At 52.3% G+C, this 23614-nt stretch overlaps 8 protein-coding genes across 8 annotated transcripts, besides 1 other annotated feature; 5 read left to right on the forward strand and 3 right to left on the reverse strand.

Annotated features, from left to right (window-relative positions):
- Positions 1-23614: part of a sequence feature (contig 1.102 645..132643(-1)) that runs on past both edges of the window.
- ANIA_05993 (putative adhesin) lies at positions 302-900 on the forward strand. Its single transcript, XM_658505.2, has one exon. The coding sequence runs from the start codon at positions 356-358 to the stop codon at positions 704-706; it is 351 nt and encodes a 116-aa protein (XP_663597.2). The 5' UTR covers positions 302-355; the 3' UTR covers positions 707-900.
- ANIA_05992 (mini-chromosome maintenance complex protein 7) lies at positions 1366-4051 on the reverse strand (the record flags this gene model as incomplete). Its single annotated transcript, XM_658504.2, has 4 exons — positions 3652-4051; positions 3461-3591; positions 1491-3408; positions 1366-1434 (listed from the first exon to the last, which is right to left on the reverse strand). The coding sequence occupies exons 1-4, from the start codon at positions 3967-3969 to the stop codon at positions 1366-1368; spliced, it is 2436 nt and encodes an 811-aa protein (XP_663596.1). The 5' UTR covers positions 3970-4051.
- pex1 (AAA family ATPase peroxin 1) lies at positions 4451-8306 on the forward strand (the record flags this gene model as incomplete). The annotated part of the gene is made up of 4 exons (XM_050612271.1): positions 4451-4561; positions 4632-4871; positions 4925-5003; positions 5059-8306. 4 exons carry the CDS (start codon positions 4451-4453, stop codon positions 8304-8306), a joined length of 3678 nt encoding a protein of 1225 aa, XP_050467028.1.
- On the forward strand, positions 8968-10738 carry ANIA_05990 (acyl--CoA ligase; the record flags this gene model as incomplete). The annotated part of the gene is made up of 2 exons (XM_658502.2): positions 8968-9067; positions 9119-10738. 2 exons carry the CDS (start codon positions 8968-8970, stop codon positions 10705-10707), a joined length of 1689 nt encoding a protein of 562 aa, XP_663594.1. The 3' UTR covers positions 10708-10738.
- ANIA_05989 (uncharacterized protein) lies at positions 10851-11819 on the reverse strand (the record flags this gene model as incomplete). The annotated part of the gene is made up of 2 exons (XM_658501.2): positions 11492-11819; positions 10851-11428 (listed from the first exon to the last, which is right to left on the reverse strand). Exons 1-2 carry the CDS (start codon positions 11754-11756, stop codon positions 10851-10853), a joined length of 843 nt encoding a protein of 280 aa, XP_663593.2. The 5' UTR covers positions 11757-11819.
- ANIA_05988 (uncharacterized protein) lies at positions 14686-18114 on the forward strand (the record flags this gene model as incomplete). Its single annotated transcript, XM_658500.1, has 1 exon — positions 14686-18114. One exon carries the CDS (start codon positions 14686-14688, stop codon positions 18112-18114), a length of 3429 nt encoding a protein of 1142 aa, XP_663592.1.
- Positions 19255-21996, forward strand: ANIA_05987 (uncharacterized protein; the record flags this gene model as incomplete). Its single annotated transcript, XM_658499.1, has 2 exons — positions 19255-21814; positions 21959-21996. The coding sequence occupies 2 exons, from the start codon at positions 19255-19257 to the stop codon at positions 21994-21996; spliced, it is 2598 nt and encodes an 865-aa protein (XP_663591.1).
- Positions 22061-23372, reverse strand: ANIA_05986 (putative glycerol dehydrogenase). Its single transcript, XM_658498.2, has 3 exons — positions 23195-23372; positions 22464-23147; positions 22061-22378 (listed from the first exon to the last, which is right to left on the reverse strand). Exons 1-3 carry the CDS (start codon positions 23256-23258, stop codon positions 22182-22184), a joined length of 945 nt encoding a protein of 314 aa, XP_663590.1. The 5' UTR covers positions 23259-23372; the 3' UTR covers positions 22061-22181.

Here is a 23614-nt window from a genome sequence, read left to right on the forward strand (position 1 = left end):
GGTGTCAGTGTCTTCAATCCTTCTTTGTCGTCCTTCTGCATCCAGGGGTTTAGAGGGCTTATTTATTGGGTCGAGGTGGGATCTTGACTTTGCCATGTCTCAATTAGGGCTTACGGACTGGCTTGTTGTGATCATAAGTGGCAGCGCCTATCGCATACGCTTTCCCTCTCAGCTTGACAACTACCAAGGAGAAGGTCGAGAAATAGCCCAGATCGAAGTATATAAAGACGGCCGACTCTCGAGGGATCTCCTCATTCTCATTTCTCATCTTCTTCCTCCTCAGCAAGCATTTCTCCTCTAAACCAAACCATATCAATATTTAAATAGATCCACTACAATCCAACCCAACCCGAAAATGAAGCTCTCTGCCCTTCTCCTCCTTTCAACAGCCGCCCTGGCCCTCGCCAAACCAACCCCGCCCCCCAAGTGTGGAGTGTGCAATCCTATCTCCGGGGTCAACGGCTGCGACATCACAACCTCGTGCATCAACACGGGAACCCGCTTCCACTGTGCCTGCCGTGCTGGCTACAAGGCTTCTAAGAAGAACAATGACGTGACCAAGCAGTTCCGCCTGCCGATGCCGGATTATGAGTTCTTGGTGTTTACGCCTGAGTATACCACCTGTGATACACTCTGCGATAACCCGTATGGAAATAGCAAGGATTTGTGTAAGGAGGTACCGGTATATGATAAGTGTGCTGTTTAAGGTTCTTCGTTAGGTTTGGGAAGTGCAAGAAAGGTTGGGCGGAGAAGGTGATTGTGACGAGTGGTTGTTGATAAGACTTGAATGCCTTATATATGTGAGATGATGGAACGATTTACGGATCATTCAAAGCTTGTTAATATTGATTGGTTTAGTGGATAGCTTCCCCTTGAAAATTTCATGATTGATTCAACGGGCACCACTCCTTATATATAATTATACTCTCCTTCACAAAATTTTGTATATCTAGTCATAACCAGTTTGTCACTATAACTCTATTCGGATTTATAGGCAGTGGGCTCAGCTACAGGAGTAGTTCTAATAACAGCCGCCTTATTAGGGGGTGTCGCCCTTTTATGTCTCCCAGAATTCTCATAGGGTTGAGATTAGATGGAGCATTTTCGCTAAATAAGGACACATCAGTATGAATTATTACTTTACTGAAAACTTTGACTGAGGGTAAAAAGATAATGACGAATTGTGGAATAGGCTCAGATCATATATGATAACGCAAAAAGTATTAGCCTAATATAAAATACACCATAACACCGACCCGATTCATCCCACTTCATGAATTACTCTAGAATGCGGAACCAATACATAACCAGGTAGCATAGCGTAGCATAGCAAATGAGTTTGGTATATTAGGAGATGGAAGTCCTTTACATGTCCATGTCATCAACGTTGTCGAGGAATACGAGACGCGTGCCGTTGGCGATAACTTGCCAGACCTGGAGTTGAATGTTAGCGGAAGATGCAGGTAACGTGGGGAAATTAAGAGACGTACGTGAGAGTTTTCATACTCGTCGATCGTCATTGTGAGTTGATCCTCTGTAAAGCCCTTTGCCAGAACCCTCTCTCGGATTCTCCTCATGCTGAGCTCGCCGTCTTCGCCGTCTCCGACGGCAGCTGCACCGCTCTCGAGCATACCACGGATGAGGTTGTAGATCTTAGATGTAGGGCTTTGGTCAAGGTGCGATTGGCCATCGTTGGACAGGGACGCTCGGCTGACCTCAATCAGGCGCAGGGCCTCGTCGACGTCCTCTGTAACGACCTCTTCACTGAACCGAAGGCGCGCAAGAGCCTGGGAGATACGGACAACACCGAGCAGGGTACGCGGGGTGACGTGGGAGAACTGCTTTTTGTTCGCTTCGTCGCGCTTCTGGCGCTTTCTCATTTGCACATAGGCGCCGACCATGTAGTCAGAGACCCGTGAGGGAACAACGGGACGGTATGTTCGTGCCTTGGCAATATATTGGCGGACCTCGTGTGGTGTGAACATGACGCCTGCATCTTCGTTTTCGGGGTGCTTGTTGTGCATGTGGACGTAAGCGACGTGACTGGCCAGCTCCTCGTCTGCATCGCGGGACGGAGTGTCGAGGATGAGGAACATCACGTCGAAGCGAGAAAGTAGAGCTGCTGGAAGATTGATGTTCTCGACTGGAGAAACTCGGGGGTTGTAGCGACCGTACAGCGGGTTGGCTGCAGCAAGGATAGAAGTACGAGCATTAAGGGTGGTGGTGATGCCGGCTTTGGAAATGGAGATAGTCTGTTGTTCCATGACTTCGTGAATGGCTGTTCGGTCCCCGTCTTCCATCTTGTCGAATTCATCGATGCAACAGATACCATTATCTGCGAGTACCAGGGCACCACCCTCAAGAATCATTTCGTCCGTAACAGGGTCACGCATAACAGCAGCTGTGAGACCAACACCACTGCTACCACGACCTGTCGTGTAAACACCTCGCGGGGCGACCTTGGCAATGTATTTTAACAGTTGCGATTTGGCAACACCGGGATCACCCATCAGGCAGATGTTGATGTCACCACGAATGTGCATGCCGTCGCCCATCTCTTTAGTGACACCGCCAATGAGGAGCAGAAGCAGCGCTTTCTTGACATCCAAGTGGCCGTAGATTTCAGGCGCAATGGACCGGGCGAGGTACTCATACATGTTGCCGGACTTTTGGTGTTGTTCGATCTTGCGTAGGGTTCGGCTGTCTATGCCGATGTCGTTGTAAGACTTCTTGTGGTGGGTGATGTGCTGGGCTTCGAGATAGGTGTCTGTGAGCAATCCAGCGCGAATCGCTCTGAAGCCGGTGTAAGGTGTAGGAAGGAAGATACCAGCGATATCTACTAGATCACCCGGATTGAGCTGCCGCGTAAGGGTGCCAGTGCAGTTAACAGTCATAGTCCGTGGAATGTGGCCGACAGGCACTTGATCCGCCATCTCTTGAATCTTGACTTCTTGGAAGGGCACAAACTTTGACGCCCTTGTGGACAGGAAGAGTTGACCCTTCGTGTTGTTCTCCTTGCACTCTTTCGACGGACACTCTGACATCGGGGTGAACTGCTTTGTCGTGACCGGCTGGAAAACTTCGTTACCACAGCGGTCACATGTGTAAGCGTTGATCTGGACAGCTGGCTTAACGTCCGATACTCGAGTTGTGATGCCGCGAACTGTGATGAGGCTACCAAGATGCTCGGCGCGCACGTTGCGCACAGCGAGAGCTTTCGAAGCACGTTCGCTGCTGGATCCAGAAGGAGTAAGGGGCTTGAAGTGAAGGGTATATCGACGAGTAAGCTCGGGAGGGAACATTGACGCATCTAGGGCGGCTTCTGGGTCGGCTTCAGCAGCCATGGTCATGGCTTCGTTTCGCTTCTCACGTTGCGACATGATCACATCGAGGACATCGTCCTTGAACCTAGATGCAACTCAGTTCCAGCACTCGTAATTCATGGAGCAGCCTGACATACGAGATTTCTTTTGTTTCCTTCGGCATAACAGCGTCCACTGCCTGAGACATGACCTCAATATAACGCTTGGTATTTCTCTGGACGGACTGAGCAAGTTTCAAGTCAACCTCCTCCGGGAGCGAACGCTCATACTAGAAGACGGCGCGGTTAGACATTGACTGGAATGAGTAAGAAGAGAAGCAAGCGCTTACATTTACGAGATCATCCAGCTCAACGAGGACGTCTAAACGTTCCCGGTCAGCTACGTCCTGTAACATCTGCATGTACTTCAGCTTGGGCTCCTTGTTTCGGCGGCGCCCTGCCCTGCTCTGCGCTCCACTCTCATCAGCGTCCTCCATAAAATCGTACTCGTCGCTGATGCCATCTTCGTCGATGTGTAGGTCTTCGATAGCTTCTGTTGCGGCTGATGCAGAGGCGGACTCAAAGCTTTTGAAGTGTTTGAGGAAATCCTTGAAGGCCTCAAGCTGCCCATGGTAATCAACCGGGGCAGGGTACTGGTTCAAAGCCATGATAGAGCGACCGCGACAGGAACAATTGGCTCAACCGAGAGAGTCCAGAAGCTCAGCAAGAAGAGGGCGCAGGTGCTGCGGAAGTTGTAACTTGACAAGACTGGGCGCCAGGCAGTTTTCTGCGTTCCTCCACCAAAGGAGTTTGCAGCCTGAGGCGTAAAGCACGTTCGCGTCGCGAAAGACGCGTCTTGGGTAATGCAGCCATTTTCCCAAGGCAGAATTCTTAAGCGGAAACGCTAGTCCTGAAATGGGTCTAAGGGGAAGCATAGCGGCACGTGTAACGGAGCGGAAAAAGTCTCGGTCCGACGGTCGCGAGGCATCAACTCTCGGCTCGGCGAGTGATTGCGGAGTCCGGGGTTGGAGCCGGCGGCTGGCACTTCATCACCACGCTCTCAGCCCAGACTTCTTTTCCCTAGCATCCCTTACATCTGTATTTCTACTATACTTCCATAGGCAAGTCTCCGCTCGTGTGCGCCTGAGAATGGCGCCTAGGAAACCCTCCACCACGGCGGAAGTCGCCCTGGTCTCTCTGAAGAACTGTCTTGTGAACCTGCCGCCCTCGCTCGTTTCTCTTTTGGTCAACGCCAATACAGTAGGTCCTTTCGCTAACTTTCCTGGACTCCAAAGACTGTTATGTTAATGTATCATTGCCTACGCGTTAGCCTGCACAGAATGTGATTGTCGAGTTACAGTTCCGCCCGACCGGACGGACCAACAGCGGCAGTACTACCCCGCGATCGTGTTATCTGGGGTGGACAGGAATGCCGAGCAAGCGCAGAATCGCACCTGTCGTGGGAAGGGATGGCATAAACAATTCCCCATCTACAAGAGAACAGGATGCCGCGACAGTTGAGCTGGATACCACATTCGGAAGGTTTCTTGGCTTGGGGGATGGACAAAGAGTAAGCGTGTTCTGATAGTTCTCGCTATTCCGGAGTTCCTAATCGTGAAATAGGTCGGCATATTCATCCATCTTGATCCTCCGGTAGCCCATACGATCAACATTGAGCCGTTGACACCCGAAGATTGGGAGAGTATGTTTGCGTTCCTCTCTGAGCGGGCACGTTCAGCCGCTGATCCTATGTCCAGTTATCGAACTGCATGCGACATTTCTAGAGCTTAATCTCTTGTCACAAATCCGAGCTCTACCCAACCCTACATATACGGCAGCACAAGCTGATCACATGCACCCTTTAACATTACACCTCTCTCCCACATCCACAGCAAACATTGTGATCACCTCGTTGACTCCAGCTCCGCCGAGCACGTCTCCCTTTGCTAAGATTGCTCCTGATGCAGAAGTTATCGTTGCTCCTAAAACTCGTCCAAAAGCGAATACTCGGGTGTCTCGAGGGGATAACCGGAGTGTCACAGGGAGCAGTAAAAGGAGTGCTGGAGGACGAAGTAGTGGGGGGAGCACCGCGCGCGGTAAAAGTAGCAAGTCTGAAACAAGCCGGGGTGCTCTCTATTTTAGAGGACTTGATCGTCAATGGTCGGACCAGTACTTTGATGAAGAGTCAGAAGAGGATAATAATGAGGGCTTCCGTGTCTGGCTTGACCCTGATGTCCTCGCATCAAATGAACTTCGGGGTGCTGAATGGGCATGTGTCACGCTCGTCCAGCCGTCCGGGCTAAAACCACCATCTGATCCCCAGCAACAGATGAGCCAAGCCGAGCAAAAGGCTAGTGATTCGGGTGCCCCCACGACGAAGCTTGTGGCCAAATTGCTTCCTTGGATTGATGCACCCGACACTCAACATGCCGGTCTTTCTTCCCTGCTTTGCTCGGCAATAGGAGCAGAAGGGATGGTAGGCGGTATCATTCGAGTCGAGGCCGCACCGCCACCGCTGCAACGGTCGGCCACTAGGGCCCTCAAAGTCTATCCTTTCCTTGCAGATGCCACGAAGCGAAATGATGGACTGAAATTCGGAGCGGACACTATTGCAGCAAAGGATGCACTAGTGGAGCGCATCAAAGTCCTGTATGGTAGTACTGGCTCCGGCAGGGGCCTACTCACAGGGCCCATAACGGACGGTATGGTTCTTCCAAAATCAGATAATCAAGGAACAGTGTCTGCATTTGACGGGGCTCTAATACGATTTGACCCCCCTTTGAAGAGCACTTCCGATGCGTCTAAGTCTGTGTTCGGGTGGCTATTAGGGTCTGACGCGAAGTTGCCCCTTGAAATTCAAGCTGAAATACCAAAACCAGCAAATCAAAGCGCATTGAACCTGACAATGGAGGACCCAATCCCGGCCACTGCACCGCCCATGGTCGGGATTGATCAAGTTATCTCGCAAGCATTGGATAACCTCAACAAATCCTGTTCGGTTTTGGTGACCGGTGGGCTGGGGTCCGGAAAGACTGCGCTGGGTCAGCTCCTGGCGCATCGTTTGCAGAAAGAATCGCTGTTCAACGTGAAGTACTTCTCGTGTCGAAAACTCGTGACTGACGAGACTCGGATATCCAACATCAAAGAGACCTTGAACCGGCTGTTTATGTCCGCGGCATGGTGCGCTCGCCTTGGCGGGCAATCAACTGTGATCCTGGATGACCTTGACAAGCTGTGCCCAGTCGAAACTGAATTACAAGTGGGAGGAGATAATGGCCGTAGCCGTCAGAACAGTGAAGTCATCTGCTCTATGGTCCGCGAGTTCTGTTCTATGAATTCGGGCGTTGTACTTCTTGCAACGGCGCAGTCCAAGGAATCGTTAAATAACGTCATTGTGGGCGGCCATGTTTTCCGAGAAGTAATCCATCTAAGGGCTCCTGACAAAGAGGGACGCCGTAAAGTGCTGGAGTACCTCACAAGTCAGGATCGCAGGACGACCAGTGCGACGGCGGAAGCTGGTCCATCCGGCGCGACTAATGGCCACACAAGGACAGTCAGCACGTCGACCAACGATTCCTGGCTGGACCCTTCAAATCCAGGCAGTCGGCCAAGCTCATCCGGTGGTGACGGCTTCATTCTTGGGCGTGATGTCGACTTTCTCGACCTAGCTGGAAAGACCGACGGATTCATGCCTGGAGACTTGGTGTTACTGGTCGCTCGCGCTCGCAACGAAGCCCTCATTCGATCTATCAGCGAGGCATCGGATGAGTCCAGGGCGATCATCCTCGGAGCAGCGGATTTTGATAATGCCATTAAAGGATTCACCCCGGCATCTTTACGCAATGTAACTCTGACTTCATCCACCACGACCTTTTCCGCTATTGGTGGTCTGCACGAGACTCGGAAGATGCTCCTGGAGACACTGCAGTACCCAACAAAGTATGCTCCTATCTTCGCACAGTGCCCACTCCGATTACGCTCCGGTTTGTTGCTCTATGGATACCCTGGGTGCGGTAAAACCATGCTGGCCAGCGCAGTGGCAGGCGAGTGCGGTCTCAACTTTATCAGCGTGAAAGGACCGGAAATCCTTAACAAGTACATCGGCGCCAGTGAGAAGAGTGTACGGGATCTGTTTGAACGAGCGCAGGCAGCTCGGCCATGTATCCTCTTCTTTGATGAGTTTGACAGTATTGCGCCCAAGCGTGGTCATGACTCAACTGGAGTGACGGACCGAGTGGTCAACCAGCTTCTCACCCAGATGGATGGAGCTGAGGGTCTCTCGGGCGTATACGTTCTCGCGGCTACATCACGGCCGGATCTGATTGACCCAGCGTTGCTCCGTCCCGGTCGTTTGGATAAGTCGCTACTCTGTGATATGCCCAACCATGCTGATCGTGCTGATATTATTCGAGCTGTTAGCAAGAAGCTTGCGATGAGCAATGAGGTGGTGGCCCGGATTGATGAGGTAGCAGCGCGTACAGCAGGATTTTCCGGTGCTGATCTACAGGCTGTTGTCTACAACGCGCACCTGGAGGCAGTACATGACGCATTAGGCGATCGGTCGGGCGATAAGCCGCCAGCGAAGACCGCCAAGTCGTCCACACCCAGCACGAGTAGTCGCTCGTTCATCCAATTCCTGTACTCTGATCTGGAGCAGCGAGCTGGAACAGTGGCAATGCCGGCACCGGCAGTTGTGGCGTCCAAGCTCGATGCGCTGAAGAACGCGCGACGTCGCCAACGGCAATTCGAGCAAGCCGCCGGTAGCTTAGCGCCTACAACTGCGACGGACAATGCCCATGAGACAGGGCCAGCCGAAGGTCGGGAAGAAATAGTAGTGCGATGGGAGCACATGGAGCGGTCTTTGAACACGACGCGCAGTTCGCTTAGCGAAGCAGAACGTAGACGACTGCTAGCTATCTACCGAGAGTTTGTGGAAGGTCGAAATGGTGAGATGCCGAATGGGGAAGGGGCCAGGGAAGTTGGGGGGCGCACGAGTTTGATGTAGAATATGATAGATATAGATGACAATTGAGTGTATATTATTCGAAATATCCGCAAAGCCGCAAAGTCGGCCGGTAGATGTCCCACTGTAGGAGTGCCGACGGGAGCGGGTACACCGAAGTGATCGACCAACTGCCGGCAGCTTATAAGTCCAGGTAGTCGAGCAAGTCGAACAATGGCGTTTTCTGTACTCTGTATACAGCATACATAGAAAGTAATTCGGAAATATATTGAAAATAGATAGATATAGCACCATTGCTCTATTCAATTAATCTGCAGCTTGCAAAGACCCAGTGTACCTGATGTTGATCACCGCTGCACCGCTGATAAGCGTTGTCTGGCCGAGACCGTTGGAAACGTTTGGCTCCTTCCGGATGCGGTAATCTGGGGTCAAGTCAGGTGACAAGGTGCCGAGGGCCGAGCACTGCGGATGGAGGATAGACGATCGTATAGCCGGAGCCTTGGGTGCTGTTTAGTAATCTATCTCTCCAATATTCAGGATTTATTCGCCTAGACAATCCGTACATTTAAATTTTTCTTCCCTTCATCTCCCAGTTTCTCCTCGCGGCTTGTCTGTCACCGTCCAGGCACTCGTTCGCTTTGTCCCCCCGCATTCTCCGTTGCCAAGCCGTCCCCTCTCCAACTCCGCAAGCCCTCTTCTCGACATGCCTGTCTATTCGCAATACCCTCCAGTGGACATTCCCAACATCGACTTATGGGCATTCCTCTTTGAGCGAAAGGATAGGCAGTTCCCTGACAACAAGGGTGAGGTTACCTCTTGCGTAGTTTTGCCAAACCCCAACTGACGTTTTCAAGTTATCTACACGGATGCCGACACCCGACGCTCCTATACCTACAATGATGTGAAACAGTCTGCCATTACTTTTGGCCAAGGCCTGAAGTCTCTCTTTGACTGGCGTAAAGGCGATGTGCTCGCGCTCTTTACCCCTAACAGCATCGACACTCCCATTGTCATGTATGGCGCGCTCTGGGCAGGCGGTGTTGTCTCGCCCTCTAACCCAGCGTATACAGTTGAGGAACTCGCGTTCCAGCTAAGGAATTCTGGTGCAAAGGCAGTTGTTACTCAACTACCTGTTCTCTCAGTTGCGCGAGCCGCGGCGAAAGAGGTAGGCATCCCTGACGACCGCATTATCTTGATAGGAGACCAGCGCGATCCTGAGGCCAGGTTCAAACACTTCACCTCTATCCGCAATATCTCCGGAGCCACTCGTTATCGTCGCACGAAGATCAACCCGGAGAAAGATCTCTCGTTTCTTGTTTACAGCTCTGGCACCACTGGGGTTCCCAAGGGTGTCATGCTCAGCCATCGCAACATTGTCGCCAACAGCCTTCAGTTGGCTGCAGGCGAAGCCGGTAACCTGACGTGGAATGGCGGGGCAGATGGTAAGGGTGACCGCTTACTTGCTTTCCTTCCATTCTTCCACATATACGGCTTGACATGTCTTGTCCACCAAACGATCTACAAGGGCTATGAGCTTTTTGTCATGGCCAAGTTTGACCTCGAAAAATGGTGCCAGCATGTTCAGAACTACCGTATCACATTCAGCTACGTAGTTCCTCCGGTTGTTCTCCTTCTGGGCAAACACCCTATAGTCGAAAAGTACGATCTTTCCAGTCTACGAATGATGAACTCCGGTGCCGCGCCGCTTACTCAGGAGCTTGTTGAAGCTGTCTACAACCGCCTCCACATCGGTATCAAACAGGGTTACGGTCTTAGTGAGACCAGCCCTACTACTCACACTCAACCATGGGGTGAATGGCGCGAGAGTGTCGGCTCGGTCGGTAAACTCCTCCCCAACATGGAGGCCAAGTATATGACGATGCCCGAGGACGGTTCAGAACCCACCGAGGTGCCTACAGGTGAGGTTGGGGAGCTCTATCTCCGTGGACCGAATGTCTTCCAAGGCTATCACAACAACCCAGCCGCAACAGCAGACTCAATCTCTCCAGATGGGTGGTTTCGCACCGGCGACGTCGGCTACCAGGACTCCAAGGGCAACTTCTATATCACAGACCGTGTCAAAGAACTCATCAAATACAAGGGCTTCCAAGTCGCTCCAGCCGAGCTCGAGGGTATCCTGGTCGATAATCCTGCAGTCGACGATGTTGCCGTTGTCGGTGTCGAGAGCGCTGAACATGGGACTGAGGTCCCTGTTGCATTTGTCGTAAGGAGCGCGAAGAGCAAGAGCTCGGGTGTTTCGGCGGCGGAGGAAGCAAAGAATATCGCCAAGTGGCTGGATGGCAAGGTTGCGCATCACAAGCGCCTGCGCGGCGGCGTGCGATTTGTTGATGAGATTCCGAAGAGTGCTGCAGGAAAGATTTTGAGGAGACTACTTAAGAAGCAAGCGCAAGAGGAGGCGGCTTCTCCGAAGGCGAAGCTTTAATCCTAAAGTGAATCATAGCATTGCACTATATGTCAGCGTTCTGAATGCATATAGACTATATATATCTACACAATATGAACCCTTCCAGATAAAGTGGTGCTATCGAATATATCATTAAATACCTTAAGGTCATAGACGATCGTTCAACCGTCCAGCCCAAACCGCCTAACCATAGCATCGATATCCTCCCCCTCGACAACATCAACCCCTTCTCTCACAACCCTCTCAACCGCGTCCCCTATCTCCTCCTCACCATCTAGCAAATCAACCCAGCCCTTACTCCCCTCCTTCGCCAGTAACGCATCCGCAACCCTCGCCACGTTCTCCCTTGAGACCTTCCCCTCGCTCTTCGTCTTCCCCAACGTAACCTTTCCCGTCGCCGGCTCATCGGTCAACAGACCCGGCCTTAGACAAATCGCGTCAAGCCTACTCGCTTTTCCAGCAGCAGATAGTCTGTCCCGCACAGCCGCATGTGCAGTCAAGAACTCGTCTGCTTCGAGTTTTGCCTTTGCGTAGGTGGGAAGGACATTGTCAAATACGTTACGGCTGTGGCTCCAATCTGCGTCAGTGAACCAGGAAGGTTTTGTGCGTCGCGACCCGATCCACGAGACGAGGAGGAATTTCTTGACGCGCGGGTGCGCATAGGAAGCGGAGATGAATGCTTTGGCGGCGACTTCGTCAACGGCAATGGTACGTGAAGGGCCGCCTTTGCCGCCGGCTCCTATATGAGTCATTAATGAGCATCCGCTTTTCCTTCTCGTTCAGGAATTTGTAGTAAACGTACCAGCAGACCAAACGACATAATCTGGATCAACCTGACTGATGATCTTTGCGGCGTCGGCGGAGGTTTTCACATCGTCTAGGCTGGAAACCAGGACGGAAAGCTTCCCGCGGACCTTTTCAGACTCTGCGAGCGCGAGGATCTCAGACTCGTGCGCTGGGTTGCGGATGACGCTGGTGACGTTCCAGGAGCGGGCGAGAAGGAGAGGGGTCAGGTGGAGGGCGACTTTGCCGTGGCCGCCGAGGAGGAGGACATTCATGTTAGACATACTTAGAAGGCTACTCTGCGCTCTAAACGTCAATCAGTTTGTGGGTCTGGTTAGTTGTAAAAGTTTGGTTCTGTTTATGTCCAATATTGAATTGAAGTTCAAAGTTCCTCGAGTTTACTGCAACTCTTGCGTGATGCGGGGGCAGATGAATAATACAACGTCATCGGCGGCCGACCTTCAAGCTGCTGGAGCTGGAGCGGGAGCTGTTTTTCTTTTTCCATTCTCAGATTGCAGATCAACAGTGCATCAGAATATTTTCAGAATGAGATAGGTTCATGGTTCATGATTCATGATGTGAAATCCTTGCCCTGTCCTATTGCTGCCCGATGCCCCAAACTAGTGTGCGAACTCGCACCAAGAGGGACTAGGGGCCGACAACGTTGGGAAATGTTGCCCCGAGATAAGCAAAAGACCAACGGTTCTTCGACCTTCTAGCGCCGCTTTAGAAGACTTTGAAGCCGTCGTCGATTCATACTCCAGGCGTCATTCAAGTAAAGAGGCTCAGAGGGCCGACCGGTCAGCTCCGACGGGGCGCTGTTGGTTGGTTGCCAGTCCTCAGCCTGAAGGTAACTGAAACGCCGGCGGTTGCGATTGCGCATCACCCAGTGGAGGGAATACGGCTGTTTGGGCATCATTGGCTGATGAAATTGAAGGGGGACTCTCCGCTTTAGATCTGATTCAGATCGAGTGCGGCATGCAATTTTGATTATTGCAGGACGGCTTGGATTAAAAGCTCAGACAAAAAGTGAAGAACTACGGATCTGGGTCTGTGATCTCGGTACCTAATGCCTTTTTTTATCGCTCGCCTTCACCACTTTCACCATTGCTTTATGTGTGATACAATTAGCTGACATTACAAAGGGATTCGTCTCCCAGCTAGGGCTGCGCCCCTCCCGAGTCGCCTGCCTAGCCATCCTCAAATTTGCTTAGCGTCAGGGGCACAGCCAGTCTGTGACTGTCCTGGCATTACGCCGCAAGACTGTCTCCAATTCAACGGCTGTCAAAAAAAAAAGTACGAAGTATAATCTCAAACCTCAGAAGCCGGGCTCCAATCCCGACATCCTTGGTAATAATGATACAAGATTAACCTTGGGATGAAAGCCACGGGGTAACGGGGATGAAAACTCTAACGACCGTGGTCGTCCTGCGATCTTGATCGTACCGAGATGCAGTCATGAGCATGCAGTGGCACAGACGGCGCACATTGCACGGCACAATGCCGCCACTCCGTCTCTCGGGTTCTGCAGTGTCCTGCTAGTATGCTGTACAACAAAGTGATCGCTCCAATCTGAGCATTATGGTCAAGGGAGATCCTGCGCGAGCGCGACGAATAGCCGCGCTGAATGGGGTTGTGAAACACCCGACTGAGGGGGGCGAGTCCTCAAGAAGATAGGTCACATACGAGCGTCCAGCTCAGCTGATGCGCCGCCACTATAGTGTGAGGACTATTGGATTCGATTCGGTCCCGAGGACTTGTTAAATACGGAATCCATATGCAGGAGCTAGGATATTGGAGGCTGCGATTGCAGAGTGCCTGCTTGGCGTGGAAACATGAAATCCAACCGACGCAATTGATGTCGTGATGAGATCATGTTTTTCTTCCAAGTTCTGCCGAGTTTCAACCTGTTCTTCCGAGTGATCGTATTCTTTCCTTCTTGGAGTCGATAGACTCGATACTCTGTAGAGCTTAGTCGCTAAATCACATAGAACCACTAACCGGTATTCCCGGCATTCCGGGAAGTGACTGATTGGGCAGGCGCAGTGGACCTGCAAGGGCTCGGTCGTGACTGCCCCAGTACCCCCTGTACCGTACAGTATCGACCATGGTTCCAAACACTTTAATTCGGAGGGATGGAGTGAGGAGTCTCCGTCCACACACGATGGAGGGCAGTCAGCCACAGCAGAATCCAGAGAGTGTGAAATAGATGGGATGGGATGATTCATGCAGCGGATCGGCGGAGACGAGACATTGAGGATGAGGACTCAGCCATTGGTTTGAGCCTGGGACTGCTCAGAGTGCGCGCCTTGTTTGTCGGTACTGGAGACGGAGGAAATTATAGTTGTACCAGTGTACCAGCGTACTCCGTATGTATTATGTGCGTGCTGATCGACTCCGCGACCCAACAAACTAGCTGGAGCTGAAAAGAGTCTGGACTTTGTATTATTATTTATTGTTAATATTATTTTCTTCAGACTGTCCTGACTTGGATTAAAAATTAAATCGTCGATCGAGATCCTTCTTTTCTCGGTCATCACGCTCTCTAAGATTGTCTCTCTCTCGTTTTCTCTTCCAGTCACTCTTTACTCGAGATCTCTCTTGTCGACCACACTCTCTACTCATTCAATACCCATTCGACTTCAATTAGTGGACTCAATCAGATCGAATCAGATCTTTTAGTCGACTTGTCTCTCCCTATCTAGTTTGACCTTAGCCTAGGTTCCAGTCCATTCTTTTTGACTCCATACTCTATCGTCGCCTCCGCCGCAGCCACATTCCTCCCACCAACCCCCTCATCGAATGATCTGGGGCGAGCTGATTGACGGACTGATTCATCATCTTCATCATCCCAATTGATTCTTTTACTCGTCCTCAGCCGTTGTTTGCGACACCTCTCACCGCGGTACTTCGCTCGTCCTACACCTCGCATTATTGCACCACCAATCGGCCACGGACCGGTTCCGCAATCTGCCCCAGGGGTTGATCTGATGCTCACATTCGTTTTCCGTACCTGAATTTCTCCTTTCGTCTCTTCGTTATCTACTGAAGGCTTTGCCTTTCCGTCATTCGCTTTTTGCTCAGTAGGTCATTCTTATGTTCCCGCCAACCCACTGTATCACCTGCGCGCTTGATTCTGACTTCGAAAGACTGGATTGAGCGGCACTCGTTTTGGTCAACGCGATATTTGTCCCTGGTGGAGTCGTCGCCATCATGAATCGTTTTCGCAAGTCGAAGAAGGAGAAGGAGGTCAAGAGGGAGAAGGCCAAGGAGGATGTCGTGGTTACCGAAACCAGTGTTCCCCCTACTACATTCGGCGCGATTCTCAAGAAGAACAAGAAAGAGCCCGAGTCAAAGCCCGATCTTGACATCGACCTCTCAAGCGCATTACCGTCTACCGATGATTTCCGAACTAGCTTGCTTATGCCGAAACTATCAGCGCGCTTCAGTATGCTACGAGAACAAGACGACCCCGAATCGCTTATCGGAAAGGCCAGCGATGACAGTGTCTTATTTCCTAGGCGCGCTTCGAGATTGAACCTTTTCGGCCACAATCCGAGTCTCCTCACCGACATTGACGAAGTATCCTCTTCAGGTCGGCCGTCGTTCAACCATGAGCGTGGGTCCTATGCGTCGGGAAGTGATGGGTATAATGGAGATGACGATTCCCAACATCAAGGTAGCATAATGAGCCGGGGTAGACGTACTGAGGGAAACAACTTGTTCGGAGGGCGGCAGAAGGTATATAAGATTCCGTCTTCAGGGTCTGGCCGCTCTGGGCGAGCACTTTATGAACATGATGTCAACAATTCGCTTTTTCGACGGAAACCCAGTGTAAAGAAGGGCAATGAAGAGGAACACGCGCCAAACTCTCCACAAGAATCTGAAGATGCATTGTCCAGAGTGTCTTCTGTTAACCGCACCACCTTCTCTTCGACAACTTCAGGGCCGATGAGCAATACCCGCATATCAACTGCTGCGACTTCTGTGGACGAGCATCCATTGTCTACGTCACCTGCCCAGACACATAACAGTAGTTCGGAGTCCATCCAACCAAAACCAACTGGCCCTGGCATGGCTACTGAGAGAGCGTCCGTTAGGACGCGGCGTTTGTATGGCCAGGCCTTGGAGCAATCGGCTCACACTCAGCAGGCATCGGCCCTTCATCGACTGGAGAGTCTGAGCCGCCAGCGCGCAGGCACTCCGGAGATTCCTTCTCTCAACAGAAACTATTCCCGAAGTGCTGTAAACCTGCGTAACGGACTGCTGAAACTGACCACTGCCGAGTCGTCGCCAGCTGCATCCCGACCCACGAGTCCTCCATCATCTGCTACCTCACCTTCAAGGCCACAAATCGAGTCTGAACTAAAACCTCCCGGACAGCCTCCGTTGAGTCCCCCAGTTAGTGAAAACGAAGAGGCGACTCTGATGTCCGCTTTGCAACCTGAAGATCGTGGAAAAGCAACAGCCATGGGCATGTTCAATAAGCCGCGGACTGCCTATGATGATAGTCAATTTTCCCACCGTCAACTTCAACTGTTCCAAGGTCGAAACACACCGCCTCTACGACAACAATCTCCAGCGCCAGCACCTTCTCAAGATGAACTGACGCGTCAACGGGGCTTCTCAAATGCCAGCCATCGGTCGCGGTCGGGCTCTGCCGGGTCTTCTAACTACAGCGAGGCACATCGCCCCGGCAGTCGATCCACTGGGAAGAGTGTATATGCATCCCCTGCCAGGCCCGGCCAAATCGGTACTTTCTTTGATAATTCAAGCCCGAGCGAGACCGAAGATGAAGGGTATAGGCCGGTTTCGCGCGATGACTACTCTATTCATAGCAACCACCCTGCTTTCCGCTCCCGAACTCCATCAAGGCCGACAACGCCAACTGCGGAAGAGAACAACAACACTCTGCCTGAAGTGCGGTTCTCGGATTTGGGCGACCTGAAGCCCATCGCAGAGCACCGGGAGAGCATTGCCGAGCAGGGTAGCAACACCCCGGCCAGCCCCGAGAAGCCTGATTCTCCCACCATACCTGCAGGACTCGGCCTCAGTGGTCTCGTGCGTACACATCTCCGACAGGACAGTGACAAATCTTCTATCATGCCCCCGCCGTCTCCTCGCTTCCCTCCACCTACTGAACCTGAGACTGCCCCGGAACCTTCCACCGAACAGCCTCAATTCGGCCAACCATCTCACCCTCCCACGGCTGCTCCACCGTCAGTTCCAGTAGTTCCCGACCCAATTCCAGATTGGCGGGACGAACTGGGTATCAGCCGGCATCAGCGCCAGGCAAGCACAGAGACACAAAGAGAGCGAGAAGAATTCGCCAACGAGCTCGCAGAGCGACGTCGCCGCGTGCAGGAAAAGCTTCGAGACTTTGCCGATGAAAGCCGTGCAGCAAGCCCTGTGTCTGGCCGTCAAACTCCTGATTTTGGCCAGCCCAAGCCTGGAAATGCGTTTGCCCTTCTCAAAAGTAAGACCGGCAAGCACCATCTCTTTGGTCGGGGAGAGTCTCGCGGCCCGAGGGGTCTTCCTTTCGGCGGCAATGCATCCACACCAGCCTTGGTCTCGGATGACCCATGGGGAGAGGAGGACAGAATGGCGTTTCCTCATATAGGAAGGCATAACAACTCAAGCTCTCCACATGTAGGAGAACGGTCCATGCGCTCTAGAATTGCAAGCTTCAGTCGCCGCAGCCAAGAGGAATCTCGCGAATCGAGCCGCAGCCGTGGTGCATCCCCTCACTCGAGCTTCCGGTCTCGCCGAGAACGATCGAGTTCGAATGCATCCAGCCGTTCCAAGAGCCGCTCTCGCCGCGATCGCGACAATCTCACTACTTTGGAAGAAGACGAGATAAGCTCTGATAACGGCTTCACTTATGGAAGGCGACGTGTGACGTCGGTTACGTCGTCTACCCGCCCTTCTTTGGAGAATTACGAGCGCCCTATGTTTGACAACAGGGCGCCATCCGCCGCATCAGGTGCATATTTCCAAGAAAGTCGGTCCGCAACACCGGTTGATCGACCATTCGCTGCGCCCATCGCCAACTCGCCAATAATCGGAGCTCCTCGCCCTTCGCCGGCCGCTCCGCCCTTCTCGGCTAACGCAACGCCCCCTCTCAACGATGCGAACGGCGACTCTCCGGCTGCGTCTACGACCACTCTTCCTCAGCCCCTTCCCCAGCGTGCCGCAGGTCACACTGGTCTTCAGAAGCGCATCATCGACAAATCAAAAATCTCCGAACCCACCTTCATCTCCTGCACATCCAACGTCCCAACGGTCGGGCTTCCTCCTGGCGCAAGCCTGAGCAATGGCATGGAAACCCCTCCTATTCCTCCAATGAACCCACGTCGTCGGCGCCAAACAACTACGCAAACAATCCTCAACGCGTTCAAATCGCAATCTGACTATGAGCCCTCCCAAGCGCAAGAACGCAGCACCTTCGACGACGAAGGCCAGAAGCGTTCCCGGTCCCGGTCGAGGCCGCGCAACCGCCTGCGTAAGGTCTCTAGCGAGCAAGGCGAGCTGAACGCCACTGCTGATGCCATGGCTCGGCAGAGTACAGCGCCTGGTGCCAGCGCATCGCCATCTCCTACACCCTACCAACCTCGCATCCCTATGGACGGAGGCATGTTCTGATTAGCTTTACGTCGATCTTTCCCAATTTTCTTCTACTCATGTATGCGTATGTATGTTCTAAGATACCTTATTGTTGATCTGATGAGAGATACCATTGTGTTTTAGCGGTGGGTTTTCATGTTGTCTATATTGACAATATACTATTTATATTCATTGTGCATTGATATAGGCCCTCACAACTGTCAGCCGAATTGTATGTCTCGAGTAGAGACCCGTAAAAGCGCTGATGCTTTGTTCGAACTCAGATTGCGACGATGCGAGTCGGCAATGTTTTCTGTAGGCGAGATATCTGCCATATGACTTGCCGCTTGTCTGACTTCAACGTCGACTTAGAGAAGACGTGGAGAAAAACAATTTCGCAAGGAATAATGAGAACAGACGGTTTGGTGTCTACTGCGGACCAGTCAGAGAAATACCCAGCTGCCGACGGAGCGAGCCCTGACCACCTCGGGTGCTTCTCTCCCTACCAGATTGGTCTAAGAAAGAGAAAGTCATGGTTAACTGATAGAGTTAATGTGGTTCCAGCTGTTTAGAAGGCTGCAATGTCCTTCGTGAATAAACGTGAGAGTAAGTCACGTGGAAAACAAGCCCTATACAAAGACTGTGAAAGACATCATGTTTAGATTCACATGGCTTAGGCGTACTGATTTTTTCAAAATTTTCAGAACTGGAGCATCTTAGTGAATATTTCTTCATATATAAATGGCAGAAATTGTTTACTACTGGCAAATAGGGTCAAATAAAACAAGGCAAGACAGCAAAGAGACACCACTGTTCAGGCTTTCATTGCCGTAGCGACAGCAGTGAGACATTACGTGAAGAGTGAAAGATTCCTACTCTTTTCTCTCCATCTGCATTTCTCTATAACACAACCATTCTTTTACCTTTCCCTTCAATCCCATCCTTTGATAGAACCTTATCACCTTCATCAAACCAATATCCCCGTCAACCAATAATCCATACCGAAGCCAGAGCGCTATGATAAGGCGCAACACCTTTTGTTCTTCTGATCTTCCGTCCATCGCCCGCAAGCTCGACCTCTTTTTCCAGATCGTCCGCCCCCATCCAAGCCTGTCTGAGCTGCCGAAATCCCCGATATGTTGGACGCCGCTGCGAGCTCGCGCGTACAGTGCTGGAACAATGACTTCGTCTGAGTTCGGGCCGGAGCTGGGCGATATTGTGGAGGAGTACGTGCTACCGCAGGTTGATGGGACTGTAGCGAGACGGAAAGTGAAGAGGATGGAGAAGTCGAGGAAGAAAAAGAAGAAGAGAAGGAGGAGGAGGGACGAAGAGAAGGAGAGTACTGCTGAGGAGGATGATAACGAAAATGTTAGCCAGGAAAGGAATATGGATGGGGATAGAGATGTGAGTGAGGTTGAGGTTGATGTTCAAGCTCGACAAGATAGAGAGGAGGAGCGTCCGCTATCTCGAGATTCAGGCGTGTTCATTGTGCATGGAAATCGCGGTGTTAAGTCACCGGGGCCCGAACCAGAGATCGAACTGCAGCAGCAGCGGCTGGAGACTTTGCAGGGAGAACAGAGAGCAGAGTTGGAAGTTAGAAGGGATGATGGTGTTGTTTGCCGCATTCATTACCGCCCCGAATGCCAGTTTCACCGCGCGTGCTGCGTCCACAAACCTGTCGTTTCAGGCTGCGGCTGCCCCCCTCGGTGGTCGTGCTGCTGCATCCACCACGCAGGCGATTGCTGCCATTGCCAGACCAAACCAGTCGAGAAGAGTGTTAGCGTCGACGCCGACGCCGACGCCGAAGAGGAGTCGAAAACGCTCTCACTCGGGTCTTCCCCTGCCACCCCTCCACCTGAACGCGGGGGTGGAGGCGAAGGCGAAGGTGAAGGTAAATGTGAACCTAACACAACCACCATCGCTGCCTCAGCAGCCACTCCTGAAAAGCCCTCGGGCGTTGAGGTTAGAGTGACACCCCCTTCCCCAACTGCCTCGCAAACCATCGAGCCCGTTCGCAAGATGGGGGGCGCCGAAGACACCAAGACGTTGGCCCAACAAGCCGCCTTCGAACTGTCCAATGCCCTGATCCAGATGATGGAGTGCAGCCATATGAGCGACATCACCCTTACCCTACAGTCAGCAAACGAGCAGTTCTGGCCGATCGTGATGACCGCTCATAAATGTGTTCTGGCGCGCAGTCCCCTCGTCACCAACATCCTGAAGAACGACCACGCTTGTTCCGATATCAAGGCTTTTGCGGGTAGACACTTTACAATGATCAAGGCATGGGAACAGGCTGTGCATTACCTCTACGGCAGGAATATGCTGACAATGACGACTCTCAAACCTGCTACTCTCGAGGCGCTGGGCTACGACCCGTACCCCGGGTACGAGCCTGAATATCCGTTCTCGCTCAAGTTGGCCATGGCCGATATGGCGCTGGGCTATGCCGTGTCTGGGGCCTTCTTCTACATGACCGACCTCGCGGACAGAGGGTTCAGGCTCGCCCTTGACCTCCTCAGCTGGGAGACTCTCGAGCAAATTCTCTATTTTGGACTCCGTACCGGCGACTTCTGTGTCGTGTTTCCCAATCCGCCTTGGCTTCAAGGGTCCGATACTTCTCTCAAGTGTGATAGGCTCGCTCAGGGCGAGGGCGAGGCTGGCGAAGCCTCAGACAAGACCAGACCTAAGCCTAATAACACTGCCAGTCAGGGCGCCGAGAACGCAGCTGCTGCAAGCCAGAACCCAGCAAGAGAAGCTCAACCACCATACCCGATCCCCCTCATAAAAAATGACTGGTCGCGGCGCATCATCACCGCGTCATTGGCCTTTGTCGTCGAAAACATCAAACCAGATTTCAAGCTCGACTGCTCCGCGCAGTCGAAGATCGTCCCCGATCGTATCCCGGCCTTTCTCAAAACTGTCCCCGTTACAACCGCCGCAGATAGACGTAACACTCCAGTCAAGGTCCATGGAGATTTCCCGTACGTCCCCGTAACCACAGTCCCTGCAACGTCTTCTGCCACAGTCGCCAACAACCCGCGCCTTGCAGATGTGCAGTTCGGCTCACTTCCTAGCCAGAACCAGACCGCCATTGAGGAGATCCATAAGAGTGAGAGGGAGAAGTGTGCAGCAAGACACACTCCCCATACACCCACTCCCCGGAGCAAAAAGTCTCCTCCCGCTTCTAGTGCCGATGTCCCTGGCAAAGAGATCACCATTCCCTCCGCCATCCTCCTCGCTCTCGACTATCCTGAACTCCAGTTCGTCTTTTCGATGCTGTCGAGACGCGGTGTCATGACATCGACCCTTGCCCAGGCGATTGTTCTCGAGCGGGAGACCCGAAGGCGCCAGGCGTTGCGGAACTACGCCGCTCTCCTTCTTTCATCCAACTCGAAGGGGAAGCATGACACTGTTACGGTTCTGGCTCGTCCTGCTGGCACCGAGGGCGTAGGTGTCGGTGCGGTGACTCTAAGCACCGAGGCTCCTACTACCGGCGGGTCGAGTCCGAAGAAGGGCAGACCCAAAGGTAAAGCGAGGAAGGCGGCCAAAGAGGCGAAAGAAGCTGCTAAGGATGCCTCAAAGGAGTTCGAAACGGCGACCGCGACGGTGGTGCATCTGCCTGATGATGTGAGGGAGCTGTGCTATCGCGAATTTTTTATTAGCAAGTTGGTTGGTGGCAGTGGAAGATGGGATGATGATGAGAGCGGCCAAGTCGAGATTGAGATTGTGCTTGAGCGTGAGTGGGCTGGATTTCAATATTAACTCCATGTCCTTACTTCTAGCTATCTTGACATGATTTTGACTCGATTGCTTTGTCAATGTCTTGATTGTTCCCGAAACAGGTCCCTGATATGCCCTTGGATAATAATGGGCTTGATAGGATATGACACCACGCGAAAATGCATCTGGAGAAGATAGGTGCTATCATGTACAGAGTATGTATACCTTTTGTCTTTCCTCTCATGTACAATCCCAATTTGTATATTTCATTCACAGATTTCCAACAAAACCAAAACAAAAGAAAAGTCATTTAGTTCCTTTTATATACAATCTATCCCACCCCACGGGTATAATAATCTTATTCACAGCTTCGACCCATGTAGTCACGACTTATCCGGGAATCCAAAGTCAACCCCAAACGGCGGGTACACATATCGCTGGAACCCGTTTGTCGCAGCCAGTTCCGCCGAGTACTTGCCAATTAACTCGACATCCTCGGGCTCCAGCTTCACCAACTTCCTGTTCTCCTCAATGCGCGAAGGTGTAACCGATTTGGCGAGGACGGAGGAGCCGCGGGCCACTGTACAAGCACACATTAGCATTTCTCACTCGCATCAAATATGTTCAGGTCCGAAGTTAGTACGGTATGGGATAGGGATACGTACAATGCCAGCTCAACAGAACCGACGCGGGCGTAACGCCCCTCCTCTCTGCAACGGCCACAATGGCTTCGGCCTTGAACAGCGGACTTCCTGTGCTTCCAAGAGGACTATACGCCGTAATCAAGATCCCCTTCTCCTTACACAGATCCACGATCTCCTGCTGCGGTAGTGCAGGGTGGTTCTCGATCTGGTTGACGGCCGGCACGATCTTGGCTTGCGGGAGCAACTGCTCGAGATACCGCTTCGAGTAGTTGGAGACTCCGATCGCCTTTACCTTATCGGGGTTGTTCGTGATTAGCTCTTCCATTCCCTTCCACGTCGTTACGTGGCTGTGTTCGCGAACCAGATCGCGGCTGCCGTCTGGAAGCTTAGGGAAGAGGTCGTGGTTGCCGTTGGGGTTCATGGCAAGAGGCCAGTGGACTAGGTACAAGTCTACGTAATCGAGACCGAGCTTTGATAGAGAGAGATCTAGTGCTTGCTGTATACGCGTGTGGTATGTGCACCAGAGTTTCGTGGTCACGAAAATCTCGGAGCGCTTCACGATGCCTTCAGAGAGGGCGCGTTTGATGCCCTCGCCGACCTCGGTCTCGTTGCCGTAACATTGGGCTGCGTCGATATGACGATAGCCTACTTTGAGGGCGTGGTAGACGGCTGCACTGACTTCACCGGGCGCGGATTGCCACGTTCCTGCAAATATTAGCTGTTATAATGGGTCGAGTGTATACGGGACTTACCCAGACCAAGCGCGGGGATCTCGGCGCCGGTGTTGAGTTTGTAGGTAGTATCTGCGAGGGACATTTTGGTGGATGATTATAGTATGTACGGATTGACAGGAGAAGTGAGAGAATGAGGAAAGGAGGAAGAAGAGTAACAGAGAGGAGAAGAAAGCGGAGTGATATACCCCGGACAGCATAGAAGAGGGGGGAGGGGTATCGGGTTAAATGGCGGCGAATGCTCCGTTGATACAGCTCAAGTAATTCCATCAACCGGAAGAGTTCCGAGTTATGCTATTACCGCTAATTAGCTTGAAATAAAATGACACTAAAAGAGCTGGATTGGGCAAGCTGGCCTAACGCCGCTCGGAAACTGGATTCCCTCTTCTCTGCGGATTCCAGAATCCGTCAACAGCCTCAGCTTGCCCTAGATCGGAAATC

The sequence above is a fragment of the Aspergillus nidulans genome, chromosome I (assembly GCF_000011425.1).
Source record: "Aspergillus nidulans FGSC A4 chromosome I".
Classification (NCBI taxonomy): domain Eukaryota; kingdom Fungi; phylum Ascomycota; class Eurotiomycetes; order Eurotiales; family Aspergillaceae; genus Aspergillus; species Aspergillus nidulans.